The sequence below is a fragment of the Rhamphochromis longiceps genome, linkage group LG19 (assembly GCF_057381845.1).
Source record: "Rhamphochromis longiceps isolate RC_006_pf linkage group LG19, R_longiceps_female_GT1.1, whole genome shotgun sequence".
In the NCBI taxonomy this organism is placed as follows: domain Eukaryota; kingdom Metazoa; phylum Chordata; class Actinopteri; order Cichliformes; family Cichlidae; genus Rhamphochromis; species Rhamphochromis longiceps.
In genome coordinates this window covers 18,397,902-18,410,739 of record NC_140575.1, presented here as the reverse complement: position 1 = coordinate 18,410,739, position 12,838 = coordinate 18,397,902, and the positions used below count along the sequence as shown (strand labels likewise).

The 12,838-nt window shown below is 39.8% G+C and overlaps 1 protein-coding gene across 2 annotated transcripts in view; it reads left to right on the top strand.

Moving 5' to 3' along the window:
• Nucleotides 1-12,838, top strand: part of rbks (ribokinase) — a 59,739-nt gene that overhangs the window by 27,852 nt on the left and 19,049 nt on the right. For both annotated transcript variants that reach the window (XM_085391977.1, XM_085391978.1), the window contains exon 7: nucleotides 4,465-4,556. In XM_085391977.1, the coding sequence (XP_085248103.1) occupies nucleotides 4,465-4,556 (92 nt within the window). The remainder of the gene's footprint in view (nucleotides 1-4,464; nucleotides 4,557-12,838) is intronic.

The following is a 12,838-nucleotide window of genomic DNA, read 5'->3' as shown; positions in this document are numbered from 1 at the left end:
CAGTTGCATAATCTCGTTTTAAATGTGGTTTAATCAATCCTTTATGTACCTTTAGATCATCGCTTTGGCTTGATAATCTGTTGCACAATGTCTTCTTTGTAGGCTAGAAAAACACAGTAGAGACAGCTCAAATCCTTCCAAATCTGTCATGTGACTTTGCTGTTTGTATCCCACAATCTCTCCTTAGAAAGAGGCTTCCCACTGACTTTTATCACTTTAGCAAGTTGAGCATGAGAACTTGACAAAAGCATCTTTTCACCAGAGTCGCTGCTGCTTCCCCCAATCTACATTCACCATCGCATGCGCACACACATTTGTAGAGCAGGTTTCGTGCTGTCCGGCATCGACAAAAGCCCTATTTTAGGCCACCGCCCTCCCTCTCTCCCTCCCTCCCTCCACCTTTCTTTCATAACCAGGTTACTGAGCTAATCATCTTTAACAGCATCCTATTATTAGCAGCGGTCCGCGTCATTCGAGACGTCTGGGGAGCCTCTCGCTCCTGTCATCAGGGCCTGTCGTCCATAATCGCTCGCTGCAGGCTGCCAGAACGAACGAGTCGCAGCCATCGCCGTGTTGCAGATGGGATACCCAGATGGCCTTGCCGAGCGCCACCCTCCCTCCCTGAGCCCCCCTTCCTCGGTGCATGGACCGTACCACGGGATTAGGCTCAGCATGTGGCGCCAGAAGAGAGGCAAGGCGAGTGAAGATGCTTGGCATAGATGCCACCTCGACGTCGCCGTGCCGGAGCATTGCGTAAATGGAGTTCTCTGGAGAGACTGGGTGTTAATGGGTTTGGCAGCGGGGGTGAAGCGCCGCTCAAATTACGCAAATGTCACCATCAAGTGGAGCCACACATACAGTAGATGCCAGCTCTTAGAAACACTTGTTAAGATAACCTCAAAAGAAGATTTTCCTTTTATTTAAGGGGAAAATGTGTGTATATGTAATTTATTGCCACCTAACATTTAATATTGGGAAGTTAATGGCAATAAATTAGTTCTGAGAAGGGAGGAAATGGTGGGAGTAGTGTAGTTCCACTCGTGCTTTCTTCTTCCGTTTTCACCCGTCTTCCTCCCCCTCTTCCTTATCTGAGCAAGAAGCTGCTATTTTATTTCTCACCAGATGCAATTAGAGCCTCTTAAAGCCCTTTCACACACTTGCTGGTGACTCATTTCTTTTTGTGTGTGTGTGTTTCTGTGTGTGTGCGTGCGAGTGCATGCATGCATGTCAGAGTGTGTGAGTGATCTCTGTCTATTTTCTCTCTGCTTTTGTTTTCCCGTCCACCTTTCCCACTGTATTCTCAAACTGACTGAAGCGGCTCCAGCTGCTCTTTCAGCCGCCACATGTGCGACCAGACTTTGAACCTGCCAGCATAAAAACCCCACAGTCATGACACACACGCACACAGTTTTCTGCCAGACGTGACTCAGTGTGCACACATCCCAGTGTTACCACATCTGTCCCAGCAGCTGTGAGCATTTGTGCGTGTGTGTTTGTGTGATTTCACTAACACCTGGAGAGCAAAACAAAGCAACCTGAGACACAGACACTGGTTCATGTGACGTTTAGAGCTCAGTGCATCAGTGAGGCCAATTCCTTTATGCATCAGTATATTGGAAATGGCACTCAAGCTGCATATGGAAGCTTCCGTGCTTCAAATTGTGTATTGCATGTATACTAAATGAGGCCAAGGAGAAGACTTTGTGCTTTCTAGCTGTTCTGGCTACAAATAATAATATGATTACTGACAATAGCCTGAATAAGACAACAGCATGAGTAATCCTGCATGATTCAGTGATACTTTCTCCATTTATCCTGTTTACACGGCATACAGTGCAAGGTTAGCGCTTCACTTCATGTTGTGACTAAAAGCGGGCTGTTAATGCCGCTCAAGTTCTCCACATATGTTGTGACACTCACTCCAATTAACAGGATAATCAAGTTTTACATACCATAATTAGCAAAAGGTTTTGTGTTGCTGTGCCTAATTGCAGTCATTCGCTCAGTGTGCATGTGAGCTTCTGGGGAGCACTGAGAAAAAATGTGACAGGAGAAGGAGTGAGTTGTTAAAAAGAGTAGGAGGGATAAGAATTTAATGTGTTAGAATGTAAACAAGTAAGTTTAAATATGGAGGCTTTCAAGATGGTTTGTACAGTTTTGCAAAGAAAATGACATTTTTGAGGAACACCTTTTGGGTAAGAGAAGAGGCACATTAAAAGCTTTATTTCATTGGGTTAAAAATGAACACAATTTAAATTAAAACCATATACTGTATACAAAAGATGTTGGATATTGCCGCCCGTTGTTGTCAGCCATTGAGCATTTTCGTCACTGCCGTCGTGGAAGTAGCCATGTTCAACCCTGTTTTATCTTTTTTTCCTCTACACTGGATCAAGATTTACAAAATTAACAACATGTTGTATTTTATAAGACATGAAATTATTAATTGAGACCATAAAATGTTACTCAGATAATAAATCAGGTGGGAATTAGGACCATTCTTTCAAAGACTTTCAAACAATTGGGCTTTTTTTGCAACCACAGGAATCACCCCCTACTGGCCATTAGAATAAATGCAGGTTTAAGGCACATCCACGCTGCTTTTCAGACCTAGAAGCTTTTTTTTTTCCAAACTCACTGGTCTTCTATGAGTGCTGTGAATTCACACTGACCACTGTGAAAGCAACATTCAGCCCAAATGAGCTAAACTGTGGCTGGGCTTTTCAGAGCCACAAGTTATTTCCATCTTGTAAGGAGAATCTATGGTTAAAACACAAGTTCAGAATAAATTTCATGAATACATTTCTTTATACTGAACCATAAAATTTTGAACAGTGCAATTTTTTTTACCTTTTTACTTTGAAGCATGTGAGGTATGAACAAAAAGCTAGCTGATTTAAAGTGACTGACCTCCCATTCAAGATCACCTTCTCTGGCTTGTCCAGGCAGCTTCCACACCATGGACCCTTTTTTTTTTACCATGGGCACAGAACTCTTGAACTCCTGTTTCAAATTTAGCCAAATTTCACTCGTGTGGAAAGCTAGTGGTGGGCTTAAAGAGTCCACAGATCCCAAGCCTGAAGGCACGGCATGAGAAGAGAAGAAACAGAACATTTTTCCTGGGCTTGTGCCCTGTGAATTCATCACCAGGGTTGGGACTGTCAACATGTGGTTCTACTGTAACATGAGGTGTCTGAAAAGAGATTTTCAGTTTGTTGTTAGGCATCACTTTTACATAATCCTTATATCAATAATAACCAAAAGAAATCTATTTAAAATTTTTCTGCTGACAGATGACAAGCTGCTTTCTATAACGCAAAATGGAGGTGCAAATCTCGCACTTAACTTGGATCCCAAATTCACGGAAGCTGAGGTGCAATTGAGTTGAGAGAGAGAGAGAGAGAAAAGAGGGGAGTCGCAAAGAGCCCGGTGTCTCTTATCTGTGACATGGCCTTGGCTCACATGGGCATATTTGCAGTACAGTATGAGTGAGTTGAAAAAGAGACGGAGACATTATTTCCACTTTTACTCGCGAGCAGCCCAGCATCCACCTCAAAGCGCCAGGTGGCCAAAGCCCTGCGCAAACCCACGCAGCTGCTCTCTTATGTGCCCACGCAAACACACACAGAAGCAGCAACTAGGCACACACTTTAGCACAACAGACTTTGATGTCACCAACGCTGAACATATATTTCCCTCAGATGCACACGCTTGCATGAGGCTTTATTTTGTACACAGAGATATCGGAATTAATCGCTTCGTCAAGCTGGGCTTATCCTCGCACATACACAGAAATCACGGTATTAGATGCATTAATGCTCCTCGCTCATGAATATGCATCAGACAGTGATGTGCAACACGTACAGAGGATTACTCCTGACAAAAACACTCTCGCTCTCTCCCTCGCTTGTGCTCCTTAACACACTCAAAGGGTCACAACTCATCTCACCCACACACTGACACACATATGTGGGGTTCAATGTATATCTCGTGCTGAATCCATTTCGTACATACATTGCTGGAACTGCAGTTAAGGGCGTAACATAAAATGCTACAGGATATAAGGTCTTTTCACTAGGGTTTCTTTTCTTTTTCGGGGAATGCTAATTTAATTGTTTAAAAGGTGTCTTTTTATAGAAGCTGATCCACTTGAGCTTTGCTTGCGAGAGCAATCCCCAGCGGTAGCCTGCTAGCCTTTGTTCCCATTGAAAGTTTAATTGAGGCATTGCCAGATCTTGGCAGTGAGGCTCAGAAATGGAAAAGAAACACCACACAATTGTAAAATGTGTCACAGAGGGACTTTATGAAAAGTCCTTCTGAAAGCAGGCTGACAGCTATAACAGGGTCTATTATGGAGAACAATTATATTTTTCTGCCTTGCTAATGATTGCATGTTATCCTGTAGATGTTGACGTTTGACACTGAGGTCAATAACATGGATTGCTGCATGGTTTCTTGTTGCAGTGAAGACAATATTCAACCCAGCGCCGGCCATTCCTGACTTGGATCCAGATTTCTACAGAGTCTCCGACGTGTTTTGCTGTAATGAGTCTGAGGTGATGAATCGCACACAAACACACACACAGCTCACAGTATTTATCACAGCATTTATGCTTCCTCACACAATAATTCTGCCTTCCTCACTCATCCACACACTCACGTCTGCAAGGCCAAGAGGAAGCTGAAACTAGTCATAAACAACAAAACAGAGCATACTGAATTGACCAGCTTTCTTTCCTTCTACTGCACATTTGCATTTGATAGTTTTTTTTTTCTTGGATTAAAATTAACTTTGGTGGCTGAGTATACATGCGCGTAGCCAAGATTGTACAGTTAGGACAATTATTTTACTCATCTATAAATGTTTTGGCATTTTTGAATTCTTGATAAACACAGATTTCTATCATATTTGGCTAAATTATACACCAATCAACAAAAGCTGGGTTTTTTGGGGGTTTTTTTAAGTTGCCTTAACATTAACAGTTGGGAAAAATTGGGGCAGCACGATTCTTAGCATTGTTGCCTCACAGCAAGAAGGTCCTGGGTTTGAATCCACCAGCTGACACGGGTCTTTCTGTGTTGACTTTGAATGTTCTCCCCGTGTCTGCGTGGGTTCTCCCACAGTCCAAAGACATGCAGTTGGTTATGTTAATTGGTTGATCTAAATTGCCCAAAAGTGCGAACCACTGTCTGTGTTAGCCCTCCGACAGACTCACCACCTCTCCAGGGTGTACCCGCCTCACGTCCTATGGCAGCTCTGGATGCGCTGGATGAACAGAAGAAAATGGATGGATGGATGGATTTTAAGCATCCATTTTGCCCACTGTAACATTGATAATAGAGTAGATTATTTATAACTTTAGACTGTGTATAATAAGGATCTAGTCAATGGGTTCTACATTTTAAAGCTTCGGTGTTAGCATTTTATCCAAAGCCATGTTGATTATTTGGAACGAAAAGTGACTATGTTTGGTCAAAATGGTGGAGCATAAAGTGATAAATAACACTAATCCTAATTGGCTTGGTTAACAAATAAACCACTAGAATTTTCCTCAAAAAACCCCCAAAACAAACAAACAAACAAACAACCAAAAAGTAGATCAAGTTCTTGAACAGTCTGTTAGTAGGCTACAATTAGCCATACAGCTAAAAGATAGACTATTTGTCACATGACTTTAAAAAAATGCTTGAAAAGGCACCAACAGCACAAATGTAGTTGAGAGGTTGTTGGTAGTTTAAGGTTTGGGGGATATTTTCTTGACAAACTTACTATCAGCATTGTTTAAATGCCACAGTCTACCTGAGCGTTTGACAAGGACTGTACTACAGAAACACCAGATTTCAATCCAACAGAGCACCTTTCAGATGTGATGGAACAGGAGATTCACATCATGGACATGCAGCTGAGAAAGCTGCAGAGAATATGTGAAGCTGTCATATAGTGTCAGTATGGATTAAAATCTGCAAAATGTTTCCAGCACCTTGTTGAATCTCTGGCAGTTCTGAAGGAAAATTGGGTTTGAGTTTGGTTCTTGCGTACCTAGCAAAAGTAACTGGTGTATCTTGCTCCCTGAAATTTCTGTACATTTAACCTAAATCAAATTCATCTTAACTGAGACTCTAATTTATAAAATAAACATAATGCTTTATAAGATTTGAAATTAGTAAATGAGACTGTAAACCCATCAGAAAAGAGTTTACTGATGTGGGGTTATTTTCTCATAGACGTCTACTGGAGGAGTTGGACTCTGCTGACTATTAGAAGGAATGTTTTTATACCTGAAGGCTCTGTCCTTAAACTACGGTATGTAGTTTCAACAAAGCATCACTTTTACAAGCAGTCAGTCAGCTTATGATTGTCAACAGATGTCCTGTCCAGAAAGGAAAGAATGACAAGTTTGAGATGACGCCTTTCCACAGTGATTTACCTCCAAGGTCATGTCCCCTGCTGGCACATCAGTAACCTCACTCCAGCCATTGGCTGTACATGAATGCTCTCTGGTATGAAGAAACAGTTGATCTCCACCCTTTTACGGTAAAAACTCTGTCATGGCAGCTTGCGTCTTGAATGCCAGGTGATGACAGATGAGCGACAGGGGGCAGGGATAGATGGGAATGGTAATAAAAACAAGAGGGCAGATGTGCTCTATGGCTGAGTCAGTCACCCCCTCAGGGCTGAAGTCTATGTGAGTTTGGCTGGGAGCTGGTATTTGATGTGGTGATGCAAGGCGATGAAGCACTGTACCCAGGTGTGGGAACATGAAAGGGAGAGTTGAGGAAAGAGCTACATGTCTTCTCTCTTTTTTTCAGGTCATGGAGGTACGGTCATATTATATATTATGCAGTATGCAAAGGTGGAAAGAGGACTAAAATGTCCCACTAAGGGATAGAATCAAAGTTCAAAATCATTCAGAAAAATAAACAGCGCTGCTATAACTTGGCCCAAGCTGAAGATTACTATTAAGTATTATGTTTTGGGCGGGGTTTAGTGAATATGGGCTAGTTTACATATGGCAGTTAATACCTGTTGGCTAGCTACATATAGATATAGGGGTCGAGGTTAATTCAATGATGAGAATGAAGGAGCAAGACACTGAAAAAAGGCCAAACTTTAGCTAAGAGAACATCTGAGATGATCCTGTCTCCAACACAGTATTAGTCACTACTATGTTGCTGTGTTTGTTGGATTACTTGCACTAGAAAAATCCTGAAAGTGAGTCTTGTCTGAAGCATTCAAACTTTGGTGTCCAGGACGTCTTGAGCCCATGGGCTGTCGTATACACCACAATTTTTTATAGCTTAAAGGCCTGCAAAACATGAATAGTGCTAATAAGAAGCTGGAAAGCCAAGAATGACAACTGAATAGGATTTTTTTGTGTGTGTGTGTGGGGGGGGGGGCTTCTGTCTATTCAGCAAAACTAGAGAGCTGCCAGGACCCAGAAATAGATTTAATGCCAAGTATTTAGCAAGAAGATAAAGTTGTGCAACAAAAACGATAATGGAAAACAAAGCAGCCACTCCTGATATGCTAGTAGATATCAGATTCACAAGAAAAGAGACAAGCAACAGTGTTTTGCTTTATAATAAAAACACACTGAAATCTAGTTATCGACTCATCAGTCTTTGTAGTTTACACAACTTAAAATGTATCATTTATCATTGTTTTCATAGTGCTTTAAAAGTTAAAAACCACAAGTTCTTGTAACTCGGAGTTAATGAAAGTTGTAATAAGCTCTAGGAAGTAAATGTTGGGAGAGTTGTATTAGATAAATAGTGGTATTAGAACAATGACCCTGTCTGTGTTTAGACTGGTTGCCTTTGAGCCTCATTTTGTTGTTTTACTTTCAATAAAGTAGGCGCAAACCTCAGATGAGGCTTCATTCAACAAGGAGATCTCGGTAACTTGAGAAGATTCACAAGTAACATTTAGTTTGCATTTTTTTCCACAGGATCAGTGCCTACTCATTAGCCCAGTGTAACCAAATGTTTTCAAACAGAAACCCAGTGATATTTACATTTGCTGTAGCCATGACCTGGGGTTGGCATCCTTGTGATGTCCTCCCGATTTGCATACAATGTGAGCCATCAGGGGTCAAAAGTGTCTCCACTTCATTTGACTGTTTTTTAAAGTAAAAAGTATAAATTGTCAATCAATTCAGTGTTACACCTTAGTTTTACTTAAGACCAACACATTAACACAAAATTTACTCAACATTTTACATTTTAGGGCCACCAGACCTTCTTTACAAAAAATACACCCTGTTTTTTAGCGAAAACAAATTGAGAAAATTAAATATTTAATTGTTTAGATAATTTTGACTATCTGAATAACTAGAGAGTGCTGTATGTTGAACTTTAGTGAGAAAGTTTTTTTTCAAGCGTTTGAAAATTTTTAATGGCAGCAAATAATCACACTGGTGGTCCTCAGGGGTCAAAAATGTCCCCACTTCATTTGACTGTTTTTTTAAAGTAAAAAGTATAAATTGTCAATCAATTCAGTGTTACACCTTAGTTTTACTTAAGACCAACACATTAACACATAATTTACCCAACATTTTACATTTTAGGGCCACCAGACCTTGTTTACAAAAAATACACCCTGTTTTTTAGCGAAAATAAAACAAGAAAATTAAATATTTAATTAAATTAAATATTTAAAAAAAATTTAAAAAAAATTAAAAAAAGAATTCTCACTAAAGTTCAACATACAGAGTGCTGTATGTTGAACTTTAGTGAGAATTCTTTTTTTGAACCATTTATAAATTTTAAATGGCAGCACATAATCACACCTGTGGTCCTCAGGGCTCAAAAATGACCCCGTTTGCTTTGAAGCAACAAGTATAAAATATCATCCATCTCTGTGTTTCAAGGTTTTATTCAACTTTATTCCAACTCATTGCCTGACAATTTTCTATATTTTGGCTTGGTAGGAGGGCATGAGTCTGAGTGAAGGCAAACTTTCATGAGGACAAAGGCGTGTCCATATTTGACCCAAGTGCAGGAGGAAGCTCAGGTTTATTCCTCTGCACTGGTCCCATCATGGACAGCATTCTTTCTGCAGTTGCAGGCCAAGGGGCATATACAGTAAACAAGCTGTTACAGGTGATTGTTTTCTTTTGGAAACCTGCAATGTTAGGGACAACTCGTGTCCTGACTGCAGGACAGACGGTTTGCCATCGCACACGAGCATGTTCCATGTACAGCTGGACCTGCATCACATGCTGCCCATGTTTTTGTCTCAAAGTTCCCTGGTTTACTTGGATGTTCTGTTGGAGGGGACAGAGTCCTCTGAAGGGGACTTGGTGCTCATACAGTCACATCAGTACCAGGATCTTACATCACAGCAGGAGGAACACCCACTTGTGTTTCAAGTCAAGTCAACACCAACACACATCATACACCTCAAATGGGAGCACGTTTGTGTCATGAACGACGATCATCTATTGTGTCTTTATCAAGAAATTATGTCCTTTTTGTGCTTCTATGATTAATCTTGTGTCAGCATGAAAACTTCTCTACCAGACTCAGGATGTCATAAACTGGCCGTAGCGACTCTACTGGATGCACGGCAGTAAGAATCAACACACCCACATATGCCTACAGCTGCATTCGGTCCATTTTTCTTCCTCTCTTGTTGTCCCTCCTTGTTCATCATTGAGTTGGCTGTAGAGCAGGTCATCTGCTAATTGGATGGTTGTTGGTTCAATCTCTGTGTGCTCTAGTCTGGAGTTCTTACCAAGGTGTCCTTGGGCAAGTTACTGAACCCCAACTTGGTCTCTGATGCATCCATTGGCATGTGAACGTTAAAAAGCAGAATACAAGCAGAATACACTGTGCATAATGCTTTCAGTACTCGAGTAGAAAAGCCACTGAAGGAGTATGGGACCTGGCACATGTGCTTGGACTGTGGTAGATCATCTTTCTCTGAGGCACATGAGAGAGTCATGCATCGTCTGTCACTGGGAAGGTTAGAAGACCAGATCAGTGTTTCCTCACGTTACTGCAAATATTCCTCTGTCTCAGCTGACTCCTCTTTCCTGCTTGATTCTTTGTCTTCATCATAATTGAAATGGATGATGTGTAGTCCTCTGACACATCTTCTATTTCAGTTTCACATTCTGAAAATTCAAGAAACTTCAAGAAGCCCAGTCACTTTCTCTCCAAGCTCCTCAGACTACCATGTCCTGGATGCCTGAGAACCTACTTGAACATAGTTCAGATTCTTCATCACTTTTCTTCACTTCATAGCCTTCTTCCACTTCTGCAGGTGGCTGATGTGCTTTTTCAGAGAAAGGGTAGCATGTGCTCTAAATATTGACAATATTTTCTATATCTTCTAACCCTGGATCTTCCTGAACATTGATTCTCCCTCCTCATTATACTAGAGGACAATATGTGCTTTGTCCTACTGGTCATTGCTTTGCACAACATGGTAAAAAAAAGTATGCTCATCAAAGTATGCAAATCTCCAGTGCAATGGAGGCTTTTGAGGATACTTTCTGTGTATGTATTATTGTAGAGTCTACCTTACAATACGAAACACTTTGATGCGGCTGTTGTTGTGATTTGGCGCTGTATAAATAAAATTTCATTGAATATAGAGCACCTGCCTCCTCATTGTGCTGCCTGTTGTGGTTGTTATGACCAGTGCTTGACCCCACACATCAGTGATCCAAGATCAAAGATGTTTGAAAACAGTATGGTGTGAAAATACGGCTCTTTGCAACACTTTGTACTTTGGGGTCATTTTTGTCCACGAGGACCACCAACGTTATAAAATTCAATAAAAACCACATAAATAAATCAAATTACTTGAAACTTATTCCAATCATTCATAGTATAGTAATGAATAACTTCTGTTATTTTCAGCCCATTTGATGAATAACAAATACATTTTTGATAGCAAAAGATTTCTTTAGAGGACAAAAATGACCCGTGGACAACACAAGGGTTAAGTCTTCTAAACTTTTCATTCTTCATGCCATGATTGGGAACTGTCTAAAAGGCTGTCTTTGTACTGACACTGGTATCAAATGGCTTCAAAAGTTGTAGACATAAGAGATTCATGCTTAATTAAGTTCAGTTAAACTGACAGCATGTAAAATGAAACAAAAATGACAACAAAAAATAGTTAGTTCAGCTTAATACCATAACTTGTTTTTCTTAAGGTTTGTTAACCCAACTAAGAAAACCAAACTGATTAAAAACTCATTTGACCTTTTTATTTTGTACTTTTTGCACATTGCGTGTTATCCTAAGAGCAGCTTTAGCTGTATACATGTTTTGTTACAAGATAATATAGCTCATTCTTTGATCGGAGTTGCTTTATAACTCCATGTCCTTAATTCACATTAAAATGCATCAGACATTTATTTGTGTTGTTTTCTAAAATTCTTCACTAGGGTTCAATTATTTTTTCCCACTGTAGATTTATTTAGGCTTATTTAGACTTCCTGTATCACAATAAAGCAATCAGTTACACTGCAACATTAAAATATAACTTAAAATAACATTCTTTCTTTTAGAGTTAGTGATTATTTTTTAGGATACATCACTGCAGTAACAGCAATTCTTCAACAACGCTAACAAAACGAACCACCTGGGGGGTTTAATGATAATATAATTACTTATAATAATACTTATTACTTATTATGAAAATTTACAATTCTCAGTTCATTTCTGGAGAGTCAAAGGATTTCACAAAGAAGAGTTTAGATTTATCTTTATTCTATATAGCCAAAAAAATAAAGCAAAACATTTCATAAATCAGGTTCTGTATTATATATGACCCATTTATGTATTTAAAAAAAAGCCAAAAAGTTGTGTATGTAACAGACTGCTGAAGTGAAGATTTATTATTAGTTCGTTTAAAATTTATTCTTTTTGTGTGTTTAAAGTAAAGAAATGACTATAATAGTTCCTGAGCTATTAGTTACTACTTGTTTTGTTTTTCTAAATTGTTTAAATATGTGAACGAGGCATTATGTTATTAAACATTCACTGATTATCAGATCAGTGCAAAAAGAACCCCAATATATATATTGAATGTTTTTATTCCACTACTTTCAAAATTAAACCTGCTATAGAAGTAAAATGGCCAAAGATCCTTTGACTTTAGTGTTTCTCGTTCTTCTGATTTTATAGCATTCTTTCCTACTGTGGTTATAATATGCTGCCAATTTCAAGATTTTTTCTTTTTAGAAAAAACTTGAAATTGAACTACACACACTTATTTTAACTAGTGATAAATATGGTCAGTTTGGAGAAATAGTTTATGCGGTAAAACTGATGCTGTACAGCAAAAAGAAAAATCTAAATATATGAAATTACGCACATTTTTTTCACCTTTATGCCTGAACATATACTTTCTTGCAAATACACCCACCTTGTCAACAAATTTATCCTGCATATGCTTTAAAGAATAGGTGCTCACCGGGTGCGTGTGTGTGTGTGTGTGTGTGTGTGTGTGTGTGTGTGTGTGTGTGTGTGTGTGTGTGTGTGTGTGCATACTTACCATATACACCAACACACACACAGACGTAATTCAACTCTCTCATATCCTTGTGCGCAGAGGGAGGTAGATTGATTCCCTGCCCTGGTGTGAAGCTGATGACTAACAAAACGGCTCTTTTTCTCTTTTGGCATCCGACAGCACCGGGGTGGCTGCGGGCTCTAAAAGCACCCATATATTCTGTGGTTTATTTTTGAACTGTCCAAGGTCATTGTTAACTCTGACAGATCACAAAAGCAGTGGGGGCGGGTGGGGAGGTTTGGATCCTCAATCCCCTATTCAAAACCGCTATCAGGGACATCTTGACCCTGCCGTGCAAGGTTAGAG